The following is a 22,402-nucleotide window of genomic DNA, read 5'->3' on the forward strand; positions in this document are numbered from 1 at the left end:
CTGGAATTCCCCATTTCTTATAGAACTCTTCCTCCATAGGATAAAGTATTGAAAACTTTTTTGGAGGGAAAAGCTGTTTATCTGGGTGCTCCCACTCAGAATACATAAGCTTTTTTAGCCATGAATGAATAGGAAAAGCATGAACAGATTGTGGAGGCTTTAGTGAACCCAAACAAGAAGTGGGCTCATCGACTGACTGCGTTATTGGCAGTAAAAATGTGGAGCGGACCAATTTAGTGAGAGATTGTACCAACAACCTTTACTGCGAACCTGATCCTTCCATATTAGGTTCTCCGGAAGAGGAGACATCAGCCTCTTCCTGGTCCTTTGAGAGAAATTCGTCATCTCTCGCCCCTTGTTCCTCAGCATGAGGGTCCAGAGCAATGGATGGGGATCTGCTACGCTTAGTCCCCCTCTGAGATGTGATTAAAAGCATACATTTTTTGCTCCAAACTTAAAATGGTTGAAGAAATAACCTCCTTAGTAATATACACAGGGGCTGCAGCGTTAAGAGCAGCTGCAACACTTGCCCCTCCTGATGGCTCACTCTGATCAGCCATATTATTTTCAGGGGAGGATGCCATCTTTTTTGAGATGGTTCTAGGCTGCTGTGTGACTATTGTTCTTCTAGAGCCCTTTTTTGAGGTGTTTTTAATAGAGGGCGACCGATATGGGCTTTTCTCTGGCCGATGCCGATATTTAGAAATCGCGGCGGCCGACGGCCGATATATGATGCCGATTTTTTATTTATTTTTTTCCCCTTCATCTCATAAAATCTAACAGTTAGATACCTTTCACACTGGGGCGTTTTTCAGGCTCTTTTGGGCTAAAATAGCGCCTGTAAAGTGCCAGCAAAACGGCTCCCCTCCAGTCTGTGTGAAAGCCCGAGTGCTTTCACACTGAGGTGATGTGCTGGCAGGACATTAAAAAAAGTCCTGCAAGCCGCATCTTTGGAGCGGTGTATAACTGCTCCTCCACCACTCCTGGCCATTGAAATGAATGGGCACCGCTGCCGAAGTGCCTGCAATGCGATTTGGCAGCAGCGCTTTACGGGCGCATTTAACCCCTTCCTCGGCCACTAGATGGGTTATAAGTACCCCACTAGCAGCCGAATAGCTCTGCAAAAATGATGGTAAAGCGCTGCTAAAAGTAGCACCATTTTACCCTCAATGCCTGCCCGCTCCAGTGTGAAAGCAGCCTTAAGTGATACAGAAAATTTCTTACATTTAAATCATCAGTGTATTTTTTCCCCAAAAATTGCGTTTGAAAGACCGCTGCGCAAATACCGTGTGACATAAAATATTGCAACAACTGCTATTTTATTCCCTAGGGTCTCTGCTATATATATATATATATATATATATATATATATATATATATATATATATATATATATATATATATATATATATATAAAATTTTGGGGGGTTCCAAGTAATTTTCTAGCAGAAAATACAGGATTTTTACTTGTAAGCATAAAGTGTCAGAAAAGATTTAGTCTTTAAATGGTTAAACTGAACTCCTACACAGAGTTCAGTTCATTGAAGAAGAAGAAACATTGTATCTCTTTGCTTTTCTTGGCACTCCACAGACTTCAAGCAACTTGCATTGACTTCGATTACAGAAGTCTTTTGCAAGTCGCACTGAAGTGATAATCTGCCTTTTTCATCAGCACAATCAGCCGATGCCGATTAATTAACCACTACAATACAGGGCACTTTCACCCCCTTCCTTCCCAGCCCAATTTTCAGCTTTCAGCGCTCTAGCGCTTTCAGTGACAATTGCGCGGTCATGCTACACTGTACCCAAATGAAATTGTTATCATTTTGTTCGCACAAATAGAGCTTTATTTTGGTGTTATTTATTCACGACTGTTTTTTTTGCGATATAAGCGCAAAAATAGCGGAAATTTGGAAAAAAAACAATATTTTCTTTTTTCTATTTGAAAAGAAATCCAATAAAATCAAATTTTGTCATAAATTTAAGCCAAAATGTATTCTGCTACATGTTTTTGGTAAAAAAAATTCCGTTAAGTGTATAATAATTGGTTTGTGTGATCACGGACATATGTACGCAAATGATCATGTACATATGTGTGCAGGTGATCACGTACATATGTGTGCAGATAATCATTGGGACATGTGATTTTAGTGGCACATATGTGGGGGACATGTTTTTATTATTAGGGACATGTGTTTTTATTATTTGGGGACATGTATGTTTTGGGGACATGTGTGTTTTGGGGACATATGTGGGGACTGTGTTTGTACTGTGTGGTGTGTTGTGTGTTTACACTACACTGATGATCAGTGAGTAAAAAGCTGTAAAAAGCAGCCCATACTCACTGATCATCAGCCGGCTGCAGCGTTCTGCTCTCCTCTCCTCAGCGGTGACTTCCGTGTGAGGAGAGGAGAGCCGATTGCCTAGCAACCGTCTGTTTGTTTACATCACATGACGGCCGTGATTGGACACGGCCGTCATGTGATCAGGAGGGCCAATCACAGAGCCCTCCTGCTGATCTGAGATGTGCCGTGTCCGGGTGACACGAGCACATCGGGATCGCGCCGCTGCGCGGGCACGCGCGCGCGATCCCGCTACTCCTGAATGACGTTCCTGAACGTCCTATCAGGAGTAGACGGCTCCCACCCGGCCGTATATATGCATTGGCCGGGTGGGAAGTGGTTAAAAAACGCCAAATATCGGCCGATATATCAACCTCTAGTTTTTAACCCCCCCTTCGAACCATAGCCCGATGCACAAGCCAGAGGTACTACCAGAAGGAACACATCCACTGGTTGAGCAATAGTCCAGTTCTGCTGCTGCTATTAATGCTCAGCTTGATGCAGTAGTAAATGTGTCAAAAGGAATGCCTGTGTTACCAAAAACCTCTTGCATGACATTGGCTCTTGTGTCCCTCCACAGCTTGCAACAGTGGTGCCTTTTAAAACGCATCTTCCGCTGGGTGTTGGAGGATGCCAATGTCGTGCCAAGCCCCGCCCCTGCTATCTACTGGACAAGTTAGACTTTTATTCACACTGGAAAACGCAGAGTCAACTGCTGGAACCTTCCATCTTTTGGTAAATTTTTCCTCCATGCCATAGAGAGCTGAGAATCTCTTTGGAGGGAGAAAATGCTTATCGGGATGATCCCATTCACCATGAAGAAGCTTTTCTAGTAATGCATGGACCGGAAATGCATGCAAAGGTTTCAACGAACCCAAGGAGGAAACCGGACCTTCAGCCAACTCTGTTAGGGATAGCGTGAAAGTGGAACGAACCATTTTCATAAGGATTTGTACCTCAGATTGTGAAGCTGATTAATCAGCTGTTTCCTCCGCAGAGGAATGATTGCCTTGGTTTTCCTCTCGATCATTTGAGGGTAACACCTAATCCTGCCCCCACTGTTCCCTTGGTAAAGGGTTTGGAGTGGGAGAAGGGGATCTAGCCACTAAAGCCCCTAATCCTCCTTCTAAGCCCTGCAGGGCAGAGGAAAAATGCATCTTCAGTCAAGTATAGTGAAGTTTGAGAAGCAGTTGCACCAATCGGTTCCAAAGACTCACCCTGGCTTCCAGTGTGGAGGCATGGCTGGAGTTCCCAGTGCCTGGGGGTGGAACCTTTGGTGCCTTAGAAGTAACCTTGGAAGCCATAGTGCTAAACACAAAAGTAGAGACACTCTAAGAACTGTTCTATTTGCTGAGCCATAGTATGGAAAACAATGACAACATAGATTAAACTGATGCTAAAAAATAATATCTTTTCCTGTACTGAAAATGCCTGTGTACACCCCTCACGTGCTCCAGCGCTCCTGTGTCCTGTGGCAGCCTTGCTTCAGCTGCTCTGGTAGACATTTTTAGTTCTTAGAGCACAGCTTTTAAGCCCCTCAGGTGTATGCCATTAGTGCTTTCCAAGGACGCTGAGTCCGCACACGGCGCCAACTGCTTAAGCCACACCCCTTCCCCAATCCTCCCTCCTTCTCACAAAGTAAAAACCTCAGCCTCGTGGCTTCGGTCTGAGACTGGGAGGGGAGGCAGCAGCAGCCATGCAGTGATACTGTCTCCGGCTGTTTGTATGCATCCACTTGATATCTCTTCAGGCAAGTAAAGGTCCTTTAGCCAAGAAGCCACCCTGCACCCCGAGGGGGGGGGGGGGGGGGCAGGAGGTGGGCGAGCGTTTGTCAGCCTAGTGCTTATTACACTGATTTATAGCAGTTATAAATGTAATGTACCATAGTACATGTACCCCCAGCCACTCCGTTTCCCCAATTGGGGGGAGAGGAGAACCCCCTCCAGCTGCTAGGACACACAACACACACTGTAAGTTAGCACAGATTTACAGGGTATATGCATTCTTACTCCCTCTAGAGGAGTTTTAAGGCATTACAATATTACATATTGAAAGAAAAGTCATAGGTGGACTTTGCAGTTCCTATGCTTCTCTCTTACATTTTCCTCGCTGCAGGATACTGCTGAAAACAGACAGATCCAAACTTCCCCCATCACGGCGGGCAGCGTAGTTAAACCTTCAAAGACCGGATACCTTTTAATAGGGGTTCCACTTCTTTGGACCTGTATAGTACCTCTCAGGACAACTTTAGGTAATGTAGCAAGACAAAAAGAGTCCTGGTTCCTAGGGTCCAGCCCTCAAAGAGAAGCATTACAGGCGAAATCTAGTTCTCCACTATCCTGTGGCTGCAGTGGCGTGGATGGATTCAGTTGTGATCCGGTTGTAGAGGTTTTTTAAATCCAGCATGGATCCTTCCTGGAGCTCTTCAGAGCACATCTTCACTTGTGAACAACACCTTAGACACTGGCGAAAAAATTTACTCCTGGAAGGAGGAGGGGTTATATAGGGGAGTCAACATCCTGTATTGGGTATACCAGTGTCAAAACCTGAAGGTGGCCCATAACCTATTAAGTAATTACTTAAGGCTCTGTGTCCCATGATGTACGATAAATAAATCCCTGCATCTACAGGCATCTATAGACACCAGGGAACACTAACCTCTCTATCGCTGTAAAGAAAAAACATGAGTATACATACCTTTTTGGAAGACAATGGAACCGTCATAGTAACTCTATGGGCGATGTCACTTCCCATTCATTTCACAGCCGTTGTCGGCTGTATCCTCTGCAGAACTTCCGCTGCTGGGGATCGAGTTGGAGTGGGTCAGATCGGCTTCCAAAACGGTATGTGTACTCTCATTTATTCTTTACAGTGATAGAGAGGTTAGTGTTAGATTCCTGGTGTAGGGATTTTAGTTTTTGCATGAACTTCCACTTTAAGCATTTCTCTAAAATTTCCAAACACATTATTATACTCCTGGAGTAAAAATCTAATAACAGTGTGGGGATGAGAAAGTAAGTGGGATTGAGAGAGTGCTCAGGGTTCGGAAAATTGGATGGTCTGGGAAGGATAAGCACTGCTACCTTGCTGGGAGGGGAAACTCACCACCGGACTTTCAGCCAATACTGCTTGTCAGGGGGCAGGGCTTTAACAGACAGGCAGAGCTCAGAGGGAAGCAGAAGTTCAGGTAGGTTAACGTCTCTCCCTCGCATTTTATTTACGTTTTCGTTCTTTGATTTTAACTGAAATAGATTTTTGTCATAGTTTTCGACAGTTGACTTGATTCAAAATTCATTTTCGTTTAGTTTTCGTCACTGAAAACATGTAGCGGATGAAAATTTACGAAAATATTTTCGCCAACGATGTTAACACTTCAAACCTTTTCAATATTTCCCAGAAAAATACAATGTTCACAATAAGAAAATATTTTGCTCTCCAAATTAAGAATTATAGCTCACAATTTGCTTCATCAATTCCCTCCTATGAAATTTTTACACAGTTTGAAATTAAATGGGACGAGGACCTTCACAGCCCAGCCCTAATTTCACTATTGCATGCCACGGTTCTACTCTCGTTCCCTCTGGGACTCTCCACATATACTAGTGTGTTGCGAAATGGGAAACTTACCTAGATGCCACACTATGGGAGGAGATATAGAAACAGAACTGGATGACTGCCAAGTCCTGCTTCCAAAATGTGAACGCTTTAAAAGGCCAACTTTAAAGCAGAATTCCAGCAAAAAAAAAAAGCCTAATAAAAGCTAAAATAAAATCTGCAATATTCACCCTTAATCCAGTGATTTTTTTTTTGTAGTACTTTGCTCCTGTTAGATACCCTGTCGGATGGCCAGAATCATTCAAACCACATAGTTCTTTACTTGCCCCAATCTGACTGGAAAGTGAAAGGAGAAGCAGCACAGCGAGGAGCTCATCACTCTGCTTTCCCTTCCCATCAGCGTGCTTCTTGTCAGCACGTAAACAGATTGGCTACTTGTGTTTAAGCATTATTATGTATTAATAATTACAGAGCTGCATTAGTTGTGTCTTGAGTTCAGCCCTAAAAGCATAACTTCACAAGTCAATGACTTAAACCTAAAGCAAAAACATCAGCATCATAGCCAGGCAACACTAGTCCACATATTTCTCTCATGATTAGTTTACGTCTAACTTTATTATAGCATTAAACATAATGATCATTTAAATGTTTTTAACCTGCAACTGCATGCAACACACAGCAAAAAAATTTAAATAAAAAAACAAATTTTTGAGACAGGTGCTAAAAGAGGAAAAGCACTACTGTCCAAATGTAAAGGGGGGTTAAAAAATAAATTAAAAAAAAATTAAAAAAAGGAGTCTAAGCAAGTTCTATCCAAACTGGTGTCATTGCCCATGCAACCAATCAGCTTCCATCTTTTATAAATTCCACATAGTTTGGAAAATAAAACTTTAAAAGCCAATTGGCTGTGCTGCAGTTGAAAAAGTTTGTGTCAGATGCTTTTTAATAATCTTCCCCAGCGCCCAAATAACTGGCAAATAAGCTCTTCGTGTACTTTGGTCATGAGAAGCAATCTTAGAACACAGCGTAGTCATCTGCCAAAAAATGGGGTTCAAAATACAATTTAAAAGGTAGGTTAGGATCTTAGTGACGAATTACAAGCTACTTATAGATTGCAGATTTCTCAATGAAAGTGACAAACGGCGGGATGGCTACCTGTTTTCAAGCAGCAAGCAGCTGTATGAGGCTCATGATATACCAGTCTCATTCCCTTTTCTCATACCCAGAAATTGGAAAATCTCTGCATGCAGTAGCCAACACTACAGTTAGAATAAATTGCTGACTTCTAAAGCCAAATCCTTACTTGGCTGTTGCAACGAATGCTAGGGAGATGGGGCCTTGCATGGGCATCAATAGGGCATGATTCACAGCTCCATACTTTTTAGATCCTCTATCAGTGTTCACGTTCAAAAGGCAGACAAATGGCTAGCATAGCCCAAACAACAACTGCAGTGTTACTGAGTTTTTGTTTTTTTTGTTTGGTCTATGTAAACCAGGGTGGTCCAACCTTTTGCCCCTTTCTGGGTCACATTGGAAGATGAGGAATTGTCTTGGACCACACATAAAATACACCAACAATAAGGATAGCTGACGAGAGGAAAAGGTCAGGCAGTTCACAAAGGTAACGATCACCGATATAGATAATTTACTCGAGTAGTAAAACCTCACGTTTATGATATTTTTATTATAAAAGGGCAACATAAAACGAGTGCGTTATTTGACAAATGAACCTAAACGAACCTATTTTGTCCTTACGACACATTCCTTCATATGCCTCGAAATTGGCGGCATGTTTTTGCATTTAATGCCTTTTCAAATTGTAGTCTTTGAAAACTGCCACAAATTCCCTACAAATTAAGCAGAGTGCCTTAGTATTTGCATCGACAAAAAAGGCGTTACTGTCCAATTTTCCTTGAACAATCTTCCTTCATCCCCAACTTTTCTTTTTTTGGGTTCTGTTTTCTTTTGCGACGATGTGGAAGCCATGCTAGAATTAAAAAAATAATAGGTAAGGGGATTGGATTTCAACTATGTGCTGTGTGGGGAGAAGATCGTGCTGTGTACAGTGCAGTCATGGGAGATGTCCGGGCACAGTGTCAGTGGTGGAGGGGGGGGGGGGGGGGGGTGGGCAGCAGCATCTCCCACCTTAGCACTCCCCAAGATCAGGCCATACGGCAATTACCTGCCTGACACTAGCGGGAGTTCCTGCCTTCGGTGATATGCCAAACAAGGCATCCCCTGCCATTCCTCCAGACGTGCCCGGGCCTGGCTGGTCTCTGATGGCCACTGCCACGGGTGCTATGCCAAACACGGCATCCCGCCATGCCTCCAGACGTGACTAGCGTTAAGTTTACAATTTTGTGTTGGGCCACATGCAGCCTGGGGGCCACTAGTTGAAAACCCCTGATGTAAACAGTGTGCGCGTGTGTGTGTGTGTGTGTGTGTGTGTGTGTGTGTGTGTGTGTGTGTGTGTGTGTGTGTTTTTCAGTATGGTTAACATGCCAAAATGTATACAGTTTTCTTAAAGGGTAACTTCACTTTTGTTGAGAAAAAAAAAAGAAGAAAAAAAAAAAAAAAACTTTCCCCTCTTGGGAGATTTATGTACATTGCAGGGATTTTTAGATTCCTACCTTCTGTTATTCTGAAGATCTAACTTTTTCTTTGTCTGTGTCCATGTGCAGCAGGGTTCTAATGAGGGAAATTCCAGGGTCTGCATTCCTTTTGACATGGTTTGCCTTTGGGAGTATCTCACCAAAAATTACATTCTTGTTGCAAGGGAAGCCCAAAATCTGATTTGTATCTTAGTACAGACTTCAGGGAAAATCATTAAGCCAATCACACAAGCAGAAAATGACAACTTACAGTGCTACAGACTGGAAAGGCCATTTTTAAAAACATTCAAATACGACTTCTGTCGCAATTGTAAATGCTATATTATTTAATTTTTTTTCCCCTCAAAAATGGAGTTGCCCTTTAAGCAAAGTTTAGTTTTATGAATCTGTTTCAAAGTTGCTTACCTAGAGATTAGGGCAGTAACAACACGTCCTACTACAGGATTCCACACAAAGCACTGCCTCTGTTAGCAGCAGCTTTGTCAGTCTTCAATGCAAACTTCTTCTATCTATGTAGTAGTCTTAAGAAGCAGCACAACAGCTGATTAGCTACTTAAGGACCGGAAGGATTTGCCCCCTTAACCACTTGCGGACTAGTTGCCAGTTTTACTGCGACAGGTTGGATTCATGAAATCACATTATATTACGTGATCTCGCGGGGCTTGCATAGAAGGCGGCTTGGGTGTGCCCGCTGCGAGTTCCCATGAGTCGGATCACGGGTTCCGTGGACTCGATGTCTGCGGGGATACTCATGATCGTCTCACAGAGAGGAAGAATGGGGAGATGCTAATGTAAACAGGAGATGCTAATGTAAACAATCACTGGGAAGAGTAGATCTCTTTCATGTCCCTTGTCAAAATGGGGATCCACCTTGTTTACAAAGGCAGATCCCCATTCTGCCTCTGTATTAGGCAACCAAGTCAGCCTGACCTGCGGGCAGGCACCTGCAGCGTGCGCAAAAGCGCGCCTGTGTTGCGGCGAGCGCACAACCGAAACTGCACCAGCCAACGTACAATGATGGAAGTTTGCGCAGGAGATCCAACCTGCCATAGTACAACTGCAGTGGGAAATCGTTGTGGTTTAACCACTTCCCGACCAGCGCACGACGATGTACGTCGACAGAATGGCACGGTCAGGCATATTGGCGTACATGTACGTCCAATATTCGTTGCCGCCGCGCTGGTCGGGACCCCCATGAGTCCGGTCGCGGGACCCGCGGACGCGGGCATCCCGCCGCGGGCATCCCCGCGATCGTCTCATAGAGCGGCCGAATGGAGGAAATGCTGTATAAACAACATTTTTCCATTCTGCCTAGCAACTAGTGACGCTGATATCAGTGTACACTAAATGAAAGCCCAACCCCCCCACAGTTAGTAACACACCCCTAGGAACACTTAACCCCTACACTGCCACCCACTGGTTAACCCTTTCACTGCCAGTGTCATTTACACAGGAATCACTGCATTTATATAGCAGTGATTACTGTATAAATGACAATGGTCCCAAAAATGTGTCAAAAATGTCCGATGGGTCCCCCACAATGTCGCAGTCACAATAAAAATCGCAGATCGCCGCCATTACTAGTAAAAAAAAAAATAATAAAAAATTATTAATAAAAATGCTATAAAACTATCCCTATTTTCTAAACGCTATAACTTTTGCGCAAACCAATCAATAATCGCTTATTGCGATTTTTTTTACCAAAAATATGTAGAAGAATACGTATCGGCCTAAACTGAGGGAAAAAAATGTTTTTTTTATATATTTTTGGGGGATATTTATTATTACAAAAAGTAAAAAATAATGCGTTTTTTTTCAAAATTATCGCTCTATTTTTGTTTATAGCGCAAAAAATAAAAACCGCAGGGGTGATCAAATACCACCAAAAGAAAGCTCTATTTGTGGGAAAAAAAGGACGTTAATTTTGTTTGGAAGCCACGTCGCACGACCACGCAATTGTCAGTTAAAGCGACGCAGTGCCGAATTGCAAAAAGTGGTCTGGTCTTTGACCAGCAAATTGGTCCGGTCTGAAAGTGGTTAAAAAAGTGCACAAAGCAGGTTGACATCCTGTTGCTAGTTTGTGAGGAAGTTGCGTAGGATTATCGGGTTGATAGAAGAAAGTGTTGTTACTTGCCAGTATCTTCAGATAAGAAAATTTGCAACAGATTCTGAAAAATGATTTGCTTATGAAAACTGTGTACAAAAAGACACAATGGAAAAAATACTGAATAAAAGACTTTGGGTTTACATTAGAAGTACATTTACCCCACCCTGAGACATCTAATTCTAGTTTTAAGGCGGACAAACCATTTCACACAACCCAAGTTCATGCCATTGCAATTCCTTCCAGTACCTCCCAATCCTGCCTCTATATCCAAATGGAAAAGAAAGAAAAGAAAAGAAGTAGTGTAACAGAGGCCACAACTGAAGCCATACTGTACTCTTGTGTAAAGGGGATGCCTAAACATGCATGTGGCAACCTAAGCAGGCAGCTATGATGGTGAAAGAAACAGAAGAATGTACAGAGGGTCCCCTACTTACAAACATCCGACTTACAAATGACTCCTACTTACAAACGGAGGGAGATAACAGGAAGTTAGAGGAAATCTACCCCTAGGAAGGGAAATTCTCTCCTGTAAGAGTTAATATGGGAAAAAGGTGTCTCCACTGATGCTTTGTCACCAATCCTTGTTTCCAGCCCAAAATTTTCAAAATCCAATTATCATTGGGACAGAAAGTGAGGTGAAATCTTCTGCACAGGGGCACAGACAGCTAAACAAATGTTACAGGTGTGATAACCCTTCCCTAGCTTATCCAAAATGCTTAAATAGATTTTTTGGCTGGAGCTACACTCAAAAAATGTACCTGTTCCGACTTACAGATTCAACTTAAGAACAAACCTACAGTCCCTATCTTGTTTGTAACCCGGGACCCCCTGTAATTATTTAGGTTTTAACCCTATAAATCTAAGTGTGCTCTTTTATTGTTTTGCTACTTTGGGACTACAACTTCCTGCATGCTGGGTATTGTAGTTCCACAAGAGCTAGACCTCTCACAGTTGCCAAAATTCACCACCTGTACCTGGTAAGATCATTCACCATGCACATTTATTGGCCCGATTCCCCTACACATTTGCCAGATGTAGTGATGTTCGCTGTTGCATTTCAGGATTTCCCATTCTTCATAGGGAACTCCAGGTCTCAGCCACATATGCCAAAATTTCTAGTACAGTAAATGTACACAGTCGCTGACCCTGCCATTTATTTCTATGGAAGCCCGGCCTCCTATTCACTCATCAATAAGCATGCCCTTTCATTTACTGCCTTGTAGATAAGATTTTTTTTACATTAGAAATCTTAATTTGTGCTTACAGATATTTGCCCTCTCTTCCTGTTGCAGACTTGCATTAAAACTAGCATACAGTGACCTAAAAAGTATTCATACCCCTTGAAATTTTCCACATTTTGTCAGGTTACAACCAAAAACGTATATATATTTTATTGGGATTTTATGTGACAGACCAACACAAAGTGGCCCATAATTGTGAAGTGGAAGGAAAATGATAAATGGTTTTTAAATGTTTTTACAAATAAATGTCTGAAAAGTGTAGCATGTAGTATTTAGCCCCCCTGAGTCAATACTATGTAGAACCTTTTGCTGCAATTACAGCTGCAAGTCTTTTTGGGGATGTCTTTACCAGCTTTACACATATAGAGAGTGAAATTTTTGCCCATTCTTCTAGCTCTGGCTGTATGCTTAGGGTTGTTGTCCGGCTGGAAGGTGACCCTCCGCCCAAGTCTCAAGCATTTGCAGACTCTAACAGTTTTTCTTCTAAGATTGCCCTGTATTTGGCTCGTTCCATCTTCCCATCTACTCTGACCAGCTTCCCTGTCCCTGCTGAAGAAAAGAATCCCCACAACATGATGTTGCCACCACCATGTTTCACAGTGGGGATGGTGTGTTCAGGGTAATATGCAATGTTAGTTTTCCACCACACATAGCGTTTTGCTTTTAGGCCAAAAAGTAAAATTTTGGTCTCATCTGACAAGAGCACCTTCGTCCACATGCTTGCTTTATCCCCCCACATAGCGTCTTGCAAATGGGACTTCTTATGGCTTTCTTTCAACAATGGCTTTCTTCTTGCCACTCTTCCATAAAGGAGTGTGCGACTAATAGCTGTCCTGTGGACAGATTCTTCCACCTGAGCTGTCGATCTCTGCAGTTACCATGGGCCTCTTTGGCTGCTTCTCTGATTAAGGCTCTCCTTGCCTGTCTGTCAGTTTAGGTGGAAGGCCATGTCTTGGTAGGTTTTCAGTTGTGCCATACTCCATTTTCGGACGATGGTTAGAACAGTGCTCTCCGTGAAATGTTCAAAGCTTGAGATATATTTTTTATAACCCAACCCTACTTTAAACATCTCCACAACTTTATCCCTGATCTGTCTGGTGTGTTCCTTGGCTTTCACAATGCTGTTTGTTCACTAAGATTCTCTAACAAACCTCTGAGGACTTCACAGAACAGCTGCATTTATCTTAAGATTACACACAGGTGGACTCTATTTACTAATTAGGTGAATTTGGAAGGCAATTGGTTCCACTAGATTTTAGTTAGGGGTATCACAGTAAAGGAGGCTAAATACAAATGCACGCCACACTTTTCAGATATTTGTAAAAAAAATTAGAACAATTTATGATTTTCCTTCCATTTCACAATTATGTGCCACTTTGTGTTGGTCTATAACATAAAATACAGTTACGTTTTTAGTTGTAACATGACTAAATGTGGAAAATTTCAAGTGATATAAATACTTTTTCAAGGCACTGTAAGGCCTCATGCACACGAGACGCAGATGAAACCTCTGTTAAAAAAAAGCTGAAACGCGCGTTTAGAAACGCGCGTTTTGCCGCGTTTGCATGTCGCGTTTAGACGCGTTTAGACGCGTTTGCGTTTAGACGCGTTTATAAAGATAACATCATGTAGACCCTCCCCAAGCTCTCAAAGCATTTTTTTTAACTATTTCTGCTATTTTGATCAGAGTGAGCAGCAGCAGCATAGAGAGCAGTTGTACACTTGCATTTGCCGTGTCACTTGCCACGGCACCTGCCACAAGTTGTGGATTGTCCACTTGCCACGTCACTTGCCACAAGTTGGGGATTGTCCACTTGCCACATCACCTGCCACGTCACCTGCCACAAATTGTGGATTGTCCACTTGCCACGTCACTTGCCACATCACCTGCCACGTCACTTGCCACGAGATGTGGATTGTCCACTTTCCACGTCATCTGCCATGCCACCTGCCACAAGCTGTGGATTGTCCACTTGCCACGTCACCAGCCACATCACCTGCCACAAGTTGTGGATTGTCTACTTGCCGCGTCACTTGCCACATCACCTGCCACGTCACTTGCCACGTCACCTGCCACAAGTTGTGGATTGTTCACTTGCCACGTCACCTGCCACGTCACCTGCCACAAGTTGTGGATTGTCCACTTGCCACGTCACTTGCCACAAGCTGTGGATTGTCCACTTGCCACATCACTTGCCACGTCACCTGCCACATCACTTGCCACGTCACCTGCCACAAGTTTTGGATTGTCCACTTGCCACGTCACTTGCCACGTCAGCTGCCACGAGATGTGGATTGTCCACTTTCCACGTCATCTGCCATGCCACCTGCCACAAGCTGTGGATTGTCCACTTGACACGTCACCAGCCACATCACCTGCCACAAGTTGTGGATTGTCCACTTGCCACGTGACTTGCCACATCACCTGCCACGTCACTTGCCACATCACCTGCCACAAGTTGTGGATTGTCTACTTGCCGCGTCACTTGCCACTTCACCTGCCACGTCACTTGCCACGTCACCTGCCACAAGTTGTGGATTGTCCACTTGCCACGTCACTTGCCACAAGCTGTGGATTGTCCACTTGCCACATCACTTGCCACGTCACCTGCCACGTCACTTGCCACGTCACCTGCCACAAGTTTTGGATTGTCCACTTGCCACGTCAGCTGCCACGTCACTTGCCACATCACCTGCCACGTCACCTGCCACAAGTTGTGGATTGTCCACTTGCCACGTCACTTGCCACAAGCTGTGGATTGTCCACTTGCCACATCACTTGCCACGTCACCTGCCACGTCACTTGCCACGTCACCTGCCACAAGTTTTGGATTGTCCACTTGCCACGTCAGCTGCCACGTCACTTGCCACATCACCTGCCACGTCACCTGCCACAAGTTGTGGATTGTCCACTTGCCACGTCACTTGCCACATCACCTGCCACGTCACTTGCCACGAGATGTGGATTGTCCACTTGCCATGTCACTTGCCACGTCACCTGCCACGTCACTTGCCACGTCAGCTGCCACGTCACTTGCCACAAGATGTGGATTGTCCACTTGTCACATCACCTGCCACATCACTTGCCACATCACCTGCCACAAGTTGTGGATTGTCCACTTGCCACGTCACTTGCCACATCACCTGCCACGTCACTTGCCACAAGATGTGGATTGTCCACTTTCCACGTCACCTGCCATGCCATCTGCCACAAGTTGTGGATTGTCCACTTACCACGTCACCAGCCACATCACCTGCCACAAGTTGTGGATTGTCCACTTGCCACACCACTTTCCACGTCACCTGCCACGTCACCTGCCACAAGATGTGGATTGTCCACTTGCCACGTCACCAGCCACATCACCTGCCACAAGTTGTGGATTGTCCACTTGCCACGTCCCTTGCCACGTCCCCTGCCACGTCACCTGCCACAAGTGGATTGTCCACTTCCCACATCACTTGCCACATCACCTGCCACAAGTTGTGGATTGTCCACTTGCCACGTCACCTGACACAAGTTGTGGATTGTCCACTCGCCACGTCACTTGCCACATCCCCTGCCACAAGTGGATTGTCCACTTGCCACATCACTTGCCCCATCACCTGCCACAAGTTGTGGATTGTCCACTTGCCACGTCACCTGACACAAGTTGTGGATTGTCCACTCGCCACGTCACTTGCCACATCACCTTCCACAAGTGGATTGTCCACTTGCCACGTCACTTGCCACGTCCCCTGCTACAAGTGGATTGTCCACTTGCCACGTCACTTGCCACGTCACCTGCCACAAGTTATGGATTGTCCACTTGCCACGTCACATGCCAGTCACCTGCCACAAGTTGTTGATTTTCCACTTGCCACGTCACCTGCCAAGTCACTTGCCGCGTCACCTGCCAGGTCACTTGCCACGTCACCTGCCACAAGTTGTCTATTGTCCACTTTCCACGTCACTTACCACTTCACCTGCCACGTCACTTGCCACAAGTTGTGGATTGTCCACTTGCCACATCACTTGCCACCTGCCATGTCACTTGCCACAAGTTGTGGATTGTCCACTTGCCACAAGTTGTGGATTGTCCACTTGCAATTGCAATTGTTTAAAATATTTTTTTAATGGTTTTTCATCATTTGCAATCATTTTTGAGATTTTTAATGTAAAAAAAAAGGTCACCTTTAAAAACGCATATAAACGCAAACGCGGCTAAACGCGGTAGCGGCGTTTTGCCGCGTTTTACCGCGTTTTGCCGCGTTTTGCGTCTGAAACGCAGAAATTTTTGTTTCTGAACGCATTTTTTTGCTTCTGGAAAAACGAGATTAAACGCAACTGCATATAAACGGAAAAAAACGAGACTGTGTGCATGGACACATAGGATAACATTGAATGAGTTCAGGTGCAGTTGAAAAAACTGTCCAACTGCATCTGAACGCGCGTTTAACTGCGTCTCGTGTGCATGAGGCTTAAGTCTGCAGGGCAAGTGCTAGCAAATATAGGCAAAATAGAGTGCCTAGACTTGTCTTCGTTATACTCCTGCGAGTCCCAGTTAAAGGGTGTTAGTACTACAGACACAATACAGATGAATAATTCACTATACAGGTTAAAGTGATTTCGTGCATTGTGTATTTACCCACCATTTGTGTCCACTGTAGGTAGTGTCCAATGCACAATTTGCCTGAAATTATTTTCAAGACCTAAGACCTCTTTCACACTGCCAGCGTTTTTCAGGTGCTACAGCACTAAAAATTTTGCCTGTATATCGCCTGAAAAAAGCAGCTCCTTTCACTCCAGTATGAAAGCCCGAGGGCTTTCACACTGGAGCAGTGCACTGGCAGAGCGTCACAAAAAGTCCTGCCAGCAGCTTCTTTGGAGCTGTGAAGCAGCGGTGAACTCACCGCTCCCCATTGAAATCAATGGGACAGTGCCGCTCCAGCAGCGTTTTTTGGGCGGATTTAATCCCTTTTCGAACGGGGCTCATTGTGAAAGCAGCCTAAATCTCAGTAATTATAAACCAGAGTCTAATTTAAATTTGCAAGTAATTTTCTTTTGAATCACCCCCAGTACTGGCACCCTTACATACAATATTCTTACATCAGTTTAAAATGGTGTCTGCACTGCATGTGAGGATGCTGAGGCCCACCAACAACCCAGGGCAACAAACAGAGGAGACTGCTGGCATCCAAGGAAGAAAGGAATAAAGCAGGTACCATTTTATTCATTATTTCCTAGGCAAAACAAGCAGTTAAACCTTGCAGTGTGCTGAGGGGATCTCACCGCAATGGAAACACATTTTTGCCCTGCGGTTTTAATGTAAGAAAATTTGAGAAAAGATTCTGATCGTATGTATATTCGATTGTAAACATGCTGCTGAAGTACTAATAAAAACAAAAAATAAACAGCATTAAAAACTACTTACAAATTTGGGAGGTGGCACTGGTATATTTAGGCTGACCAAGTTAACTTCATGTCCATTTTGCGCACAGGCCACTAACCGCAAAGCAACAAAAAATCCCTGCAGTATTAAAAAAAAAAAAAAAAAAAGAAAAGTTTTAAATATTTCAATTCACAAATATAAATTAAATGTTCCAAGTATAAAGTAAGCTTCTTTATACCTGTTTGTCTAAGTAACCCTTTCCCTCTGGATCGGCCAGGTCCCAAATCTAGATTAACAGAAACAAACAAGAATAGTTAAAGCTTTTTTAAGGCAATCTTTTTCTCATTAAAACAAACATGTTATACTCACCTGCTTTGTACAATGATATTGCATGCAGCAACCCCAAACCTCCTCTTCTGGGCCCCCCACCAATGATCTCTTCTGTGTTTGCCCCCATAGCAAGTGTTTGCGCAGGCTCGCTCCTGAGAAGGGCTGCATGCACCCACTGACACACACAGTGTGGCTCGGCCCCATCCCCACTCTCTACCCACAAGATATGACTGACAGCAGCAGGAGCCATTGGCTCTCACTGCTCTTTGCCAAGTTTGTAAGAGCTGGGAGAGAGGAGAGAAGACCAGAAGATGGTTATAGCACTGGATCGATACAGGACTCAGGCAAGTATTTGGGGAGGGGGAATGGCACAGCAAGTGGTAAAACATTTTTTGTGGAAAGCATTAAGGTAAAAAACAGTTTTACCTTAAAGAACCACTTTAAAAGGACAGAAGATTAAAGAAATTGCACACTTAGTCTTGTTCATGGTTTCCTAAATCCCCTTAAAGTGGGCCTTCACCCTAAATGACATCTTGTAATACCCCACGTCCTCCCCCCTCCCTCTCTCACCAATGGACCAGCACTTTCTTTTCTTGTCTAGGCGTGAAACTCTCCCCACTGCCCTGCACATGTGCTAAAGGCTCAGGCCCCGTGAGAGAGCATTGATACACATGTGGGCATGTGCCAGTTTCCCAGCCATCTGCACTTGTACAGGATTTCCCACACACACTCAAAGACTGGCAATAGGGAAATCTGATACCTTTCCTGTCTTTGGGATTTCACAGGGGCTGGAGGGGGGATTGGAGTTTGTCCGCAGTATAACACAAGATAAATTGGAAAAATGTTCTCAGGCCTGTATTTTTTTTTTTTTACAAATAACCTAACGAGAACTAGCCATGTAATCAATACACATGGCATACTATATGTAAAATTGCATACATTTTATCCTAATCATTTAATTCATTAAATTAAAAATAAGGTTTAAGTAGAAGCAGCATAGCATTAATTTGATCTGTGTTAAAGTCATTGGCCAAGATGTAAGAGACTATTACTTTTCCTTGTGCACGTTGCTATGGAAAACTATTAGATGAAACACCTTACAAACCTTTTTCTAATATGAGTATTACTATTGCCACATAAAAAAAAAAGAAAAGAAAAAAAAAAAAAAAAAAAAAAGATTACCCCAAGGCCAGTTTCACACTGGGATGGTGAGAATGTCGGCAGTAGAGTGCCATCAGTTTTAGTGGCACTTTACCGTCATTTTCTCTTTTCGGCCACTAGCAGGTCGCTTTTAACCCCCCACTACTGGCCAAAGAAGGGCAAGTGTAGAGCCACTGCTGAAGTGCTTTGCAGGTGTATACACCGCTCCTAAACCGCCCCAAAGATGCTGCTTGTAAGACTTTTTTTTTTTTAACGTCCCGCAAACGCACTGCATCAGTGTGAAAGCATTTGTCTACAAGGGTAAATTAACCTAAAGCTAACCTAAGTAGGGAGAGACTTCCATTCCTGACCTTCTTTTGAAAAGAATAGTTACCTGGCTGACTCTCTGGCTTTAATATTTTGAGACATTAACCTGGAACAAGCTAGATCAGAAGAGTCAGAGCAATTTCAGATACTAATCTGCATATTTAGCTGGAGTCATTTTATCAATGTGGCGGGTAACTGGTAAATTCTGAAGAATAGGTCAGCAGTAATAAAGTCCATACCTCATTACAATTTTTTTTTAATGTATATGTAAAGTGAACAAGCCTCCTTTATTTGCTCCCTATTTGTCCATTTGATAGGGACAAAAAAATAAGTTGGTTCTGCCAGAAATCCAGTGCGTCTTGGCACATTGTAGTATTATCTAAAAGAATCTTTTGAGAAGTATGTGGAGGTGGTCTGTAGTCCTAACATGCTTCCTGTCTTAAAGTAACAGCGATGACCTTCGTGTATACAGTGCAAAGAGTAAGCATCATCACCATAGATGTTGACATTGGTGTACTCACAGAACTTATATATAACAACAACTGTAGTTAGTGTGAACCTCAGATTGTAGCATATACACTGACAGGGACATGACCAAAACTAATTCTGCATGCTTATACTGCTTTGGCCAAGGTTTTTAACCATGACAGACAAATCGGATTGCTCTTTGCACACCTAGTTGGACTAAGAGAAACCAAAATATAAGTTGCAACACAAAAAATCTATCCTAAAATCCTTTCATGTTTGTCATGATGCAAAGAATAACTATGGGACAGCAAATAGTAAACTTGACAATGTCCTCACTTATAGAAAATATGCTTAAATACCTTTCCAAGGACGACATCTGAAAGTGCAGACTTTTTGAGGAAGAGTGCTGCTTCTGATGGTCCTACCCTGCCAGTATGAGCTGGATCCACCTGTAGAATATAAATATTCTATGGTTATGCCAATTAACAAGACAGCTCAACCATTTTGAAGTCATTTTTATTGCGCTCGACTCCTTTCACACTATGAAATCCAGCAGAGCACAACACACATAGCCATACCACTACTTTTTAAATAGACACTTAATTTGTTGCACAAAAACAGTCATATTAAAATAGGTAACAATCATTTTAGTGCTAAAAGTAATTGTTAGAATACGATTTCCATTTTTTTTTCATGAGACAAAACTAAAAATCTTAAATGTAAACCTTTCACAAACTCTGGCAACACAAATGGGGCATTTCATGAAAAACATGCATAATCAGGTTTCCTTCAGTGAAAATGCTAGTGAAAATTATAAGAAAACCTAGAGATACAAGAGGTAGATGTTCTATGTAAAGCCAAGATGTGTTATTTTCTACTTGGTCCTTTAACGTGAGGGCTTTTTTCAATAACCAATAGGTGGAAGAGGTGGCGCCAACCTCGACGTTTACAGTAGAAGTACAAAATTCAACAGTCTAAATTTCTGGATCTACAGTACGTTTTGACTATCCAAGGTGATTGTAGCTAATTAATGTGGACAGCTGCATTGTAGAATATGATGATGAACGTTTGCATTACTTCAGGTCTGCTAGGGTCATTTAAATCAGGAGTACATAGTTTATAGCATAGGGTTGGGGGCGAGATGAGATGGGATTTCTAATCCTCAAGTATTTAAGAGCACAGGGACAATGTTCGAAGGGAAATATTGCCTCGGGGATAGACATTCAGGGTTTCCGACTTCAAATTTTACTTTGAAATGCTGAACTTGATAAAATGTTTAAATTATTATAGATGCCATAGATATAGGGGCGACTAAGGATGCTGCATTACACCCCCGGACACTTGCTGGGTCTGTGCAACTCACAGATTTCACCTAGTTCTGGCCCAATAGAGCTGGGATTAATATTTAAAAACTTTAAGGACCCCAGAACAAGAGGTCCACAGAGGGCAACTTCTTATGAAACAGGACTTTGGAAAAAGGTGATCTTTTATGTCTGCCAGTCACTCGTTTCCCTCCAGCTTGACACATGGACCGTGTCTTAAAGAGGAGGGCCGGTTATACAAAAAAAACAAAAGAAAGTCAGCAGCTGCAAACACTGCAGCTGCTGACTTAATCAACACACTCACCTGTCCAGGGTGCCCGCGATGTCGGCCGACCCGTCCCTCGGCTCTCGGGTCCCGGTGCTGCCATTCCTTGTAAGGGAAACAGGCAGTGGAGTCTTACGGCTTCACTGCCCGTTTCCTACTGCGCATGCGCGAGTCCCGCAGCTACTGCGCATGCGCGAGTCCCGCAGCGCTTTCTGAATGGGACGCGCTGTGTTCTGGAACACACAGTTCCCAGAACACAGCGCGACTCATTACCCAGAAGACGCGCGACGAAGACAGAAGATCTCCGCGGAGGAGGAAGAGGAAGATTAGGAGAAAGTGCCTAGCAACAAGCATTTCTGGTAAGTAAAAAAAAAAAAAATTTTTCATTTTTTTTTTTTATATTTTTTTGTAATTTTTAATATTTTTTTTGTTTTCAGGGTGGCCCTCCACTTTAAGTCAAAGGCAGTTTTGGCTATCTTAGTAAATTAGCATGGGATAGTGCCCCACAGTTGTTTTTATAATGATAGTTTTTTGTTTTATCTGTTACCAAAGGTAACCAATAGCTGAACATCCTTTCCAGAGATTACAAAAAAGATATATCCAGATGCCCAAGTCAGGACCTTAGCAAATGCTACTACAAAGGCCACAGTAAAAAGAGTGATCATAAGTAGTTTGTAAGTATAGAGTCCCAGAAGCTACAGAGACTAACAGAGGAACTATTTTTATGGGAGAGCCCTTACAAAAAGTTTTGAGGTTTTATTTTATACCCCTTACCATCTACAATGTAATGTAAAAAGTAGAGTAACCAAGAGTATTGTCAGAAACTAGTGAACTATGGTCTGAATGTCTTCATATATTTATTAGGCCCCCAAGGGGATATTGGTCCCTTTTCCTATGAGATATGGTTTGAGAGTGTGTTGCTCACTTGCTTATATTTGTCTTAGCAGCTGAAGTCCTCCACTCGGATCTCACAAAGAATGTTGCTGATATTTTATGTTTTTTGACAAACTCATTTATGTGTTATCTCCTCAATTCCAGATCCTAACAGTTTGGAAGGCTCTCAAACTAAGGCCAGGTGACTTGGGGCTTGTTAAGAGACATTTATATATAAGGAAATGTTTGGGGAGTAAAACACATTGGGGGTGTGTCCTGGTCATGGCATGACACCATAGATGTGTGATTTCCAGGGGTCACCCTTTCCTTCCTTGAACCTATTGACTGCCATTAGAGTCGGCATATGTCCCTCTGCCTAGGTTGGTATGTGGTTCACCGCCTTCAGAGCCGAACGACTCTTGGTACCACCTTGGTGGTTTATATATGCCAC

General features: G+C 43.3%; 1 protein-coding gene across 5 annotated transcripts in view; it reads right to left on the bottom strand.

The window, feature by feature from the left end:
- EPS15L1 (epidermal growth factor receptor pathway substrate 15 like 1) overlaps positions 1-22,402 on the bottom strand; it is a 302,041-nt gene that overhangs the window by 225,548 nt on the left and 54,091 nt on the right. For 4 of the 5 annotated variants that reach the window (XM_077475481.1, XM_077475483.1, XM_077475480.1 and 1 more), the window contains exons 3-5: positions 19,851-19,940; positions 17,465-17,512; positions 17,269-17,364 (exon numbers count right to left, since the gene is read on the bottom strand). In XM_077475481.1, coding sequence (XP_077331607.1) covers positions 17,269-17,364; positions 17,465-17,512; positions 19,851-19,940 — 234 coding nt within the window. Of the gene's footprint in view, positions 1-7,637; positions 7,830-17,268; positions 17,365-17,464; positions 17,513-19,850; positions 19,941-22,402 lie in introns of those variants that run through there. The other variant, XM_077475485.1, reaches the window with a different exon arrangement.

Source organism: Lithobates pipiens, unplaced genomic scaffold (genome assembly GCF_037356315.1).
Source record: "Lithobates pipiens isolate NorthernLeopardFrog02 unplaced genomic scaffold, aLitPip1_a1.2 Scaffold_13, whole genome shotgun sequence".
Classification (NCBI taxonomy): domain Eukaryota; kingdom Metazoa; phylum Chordata; class Amphibia; order Anura; family Ranidae; genus Lithobates; species Lithobates pipiens.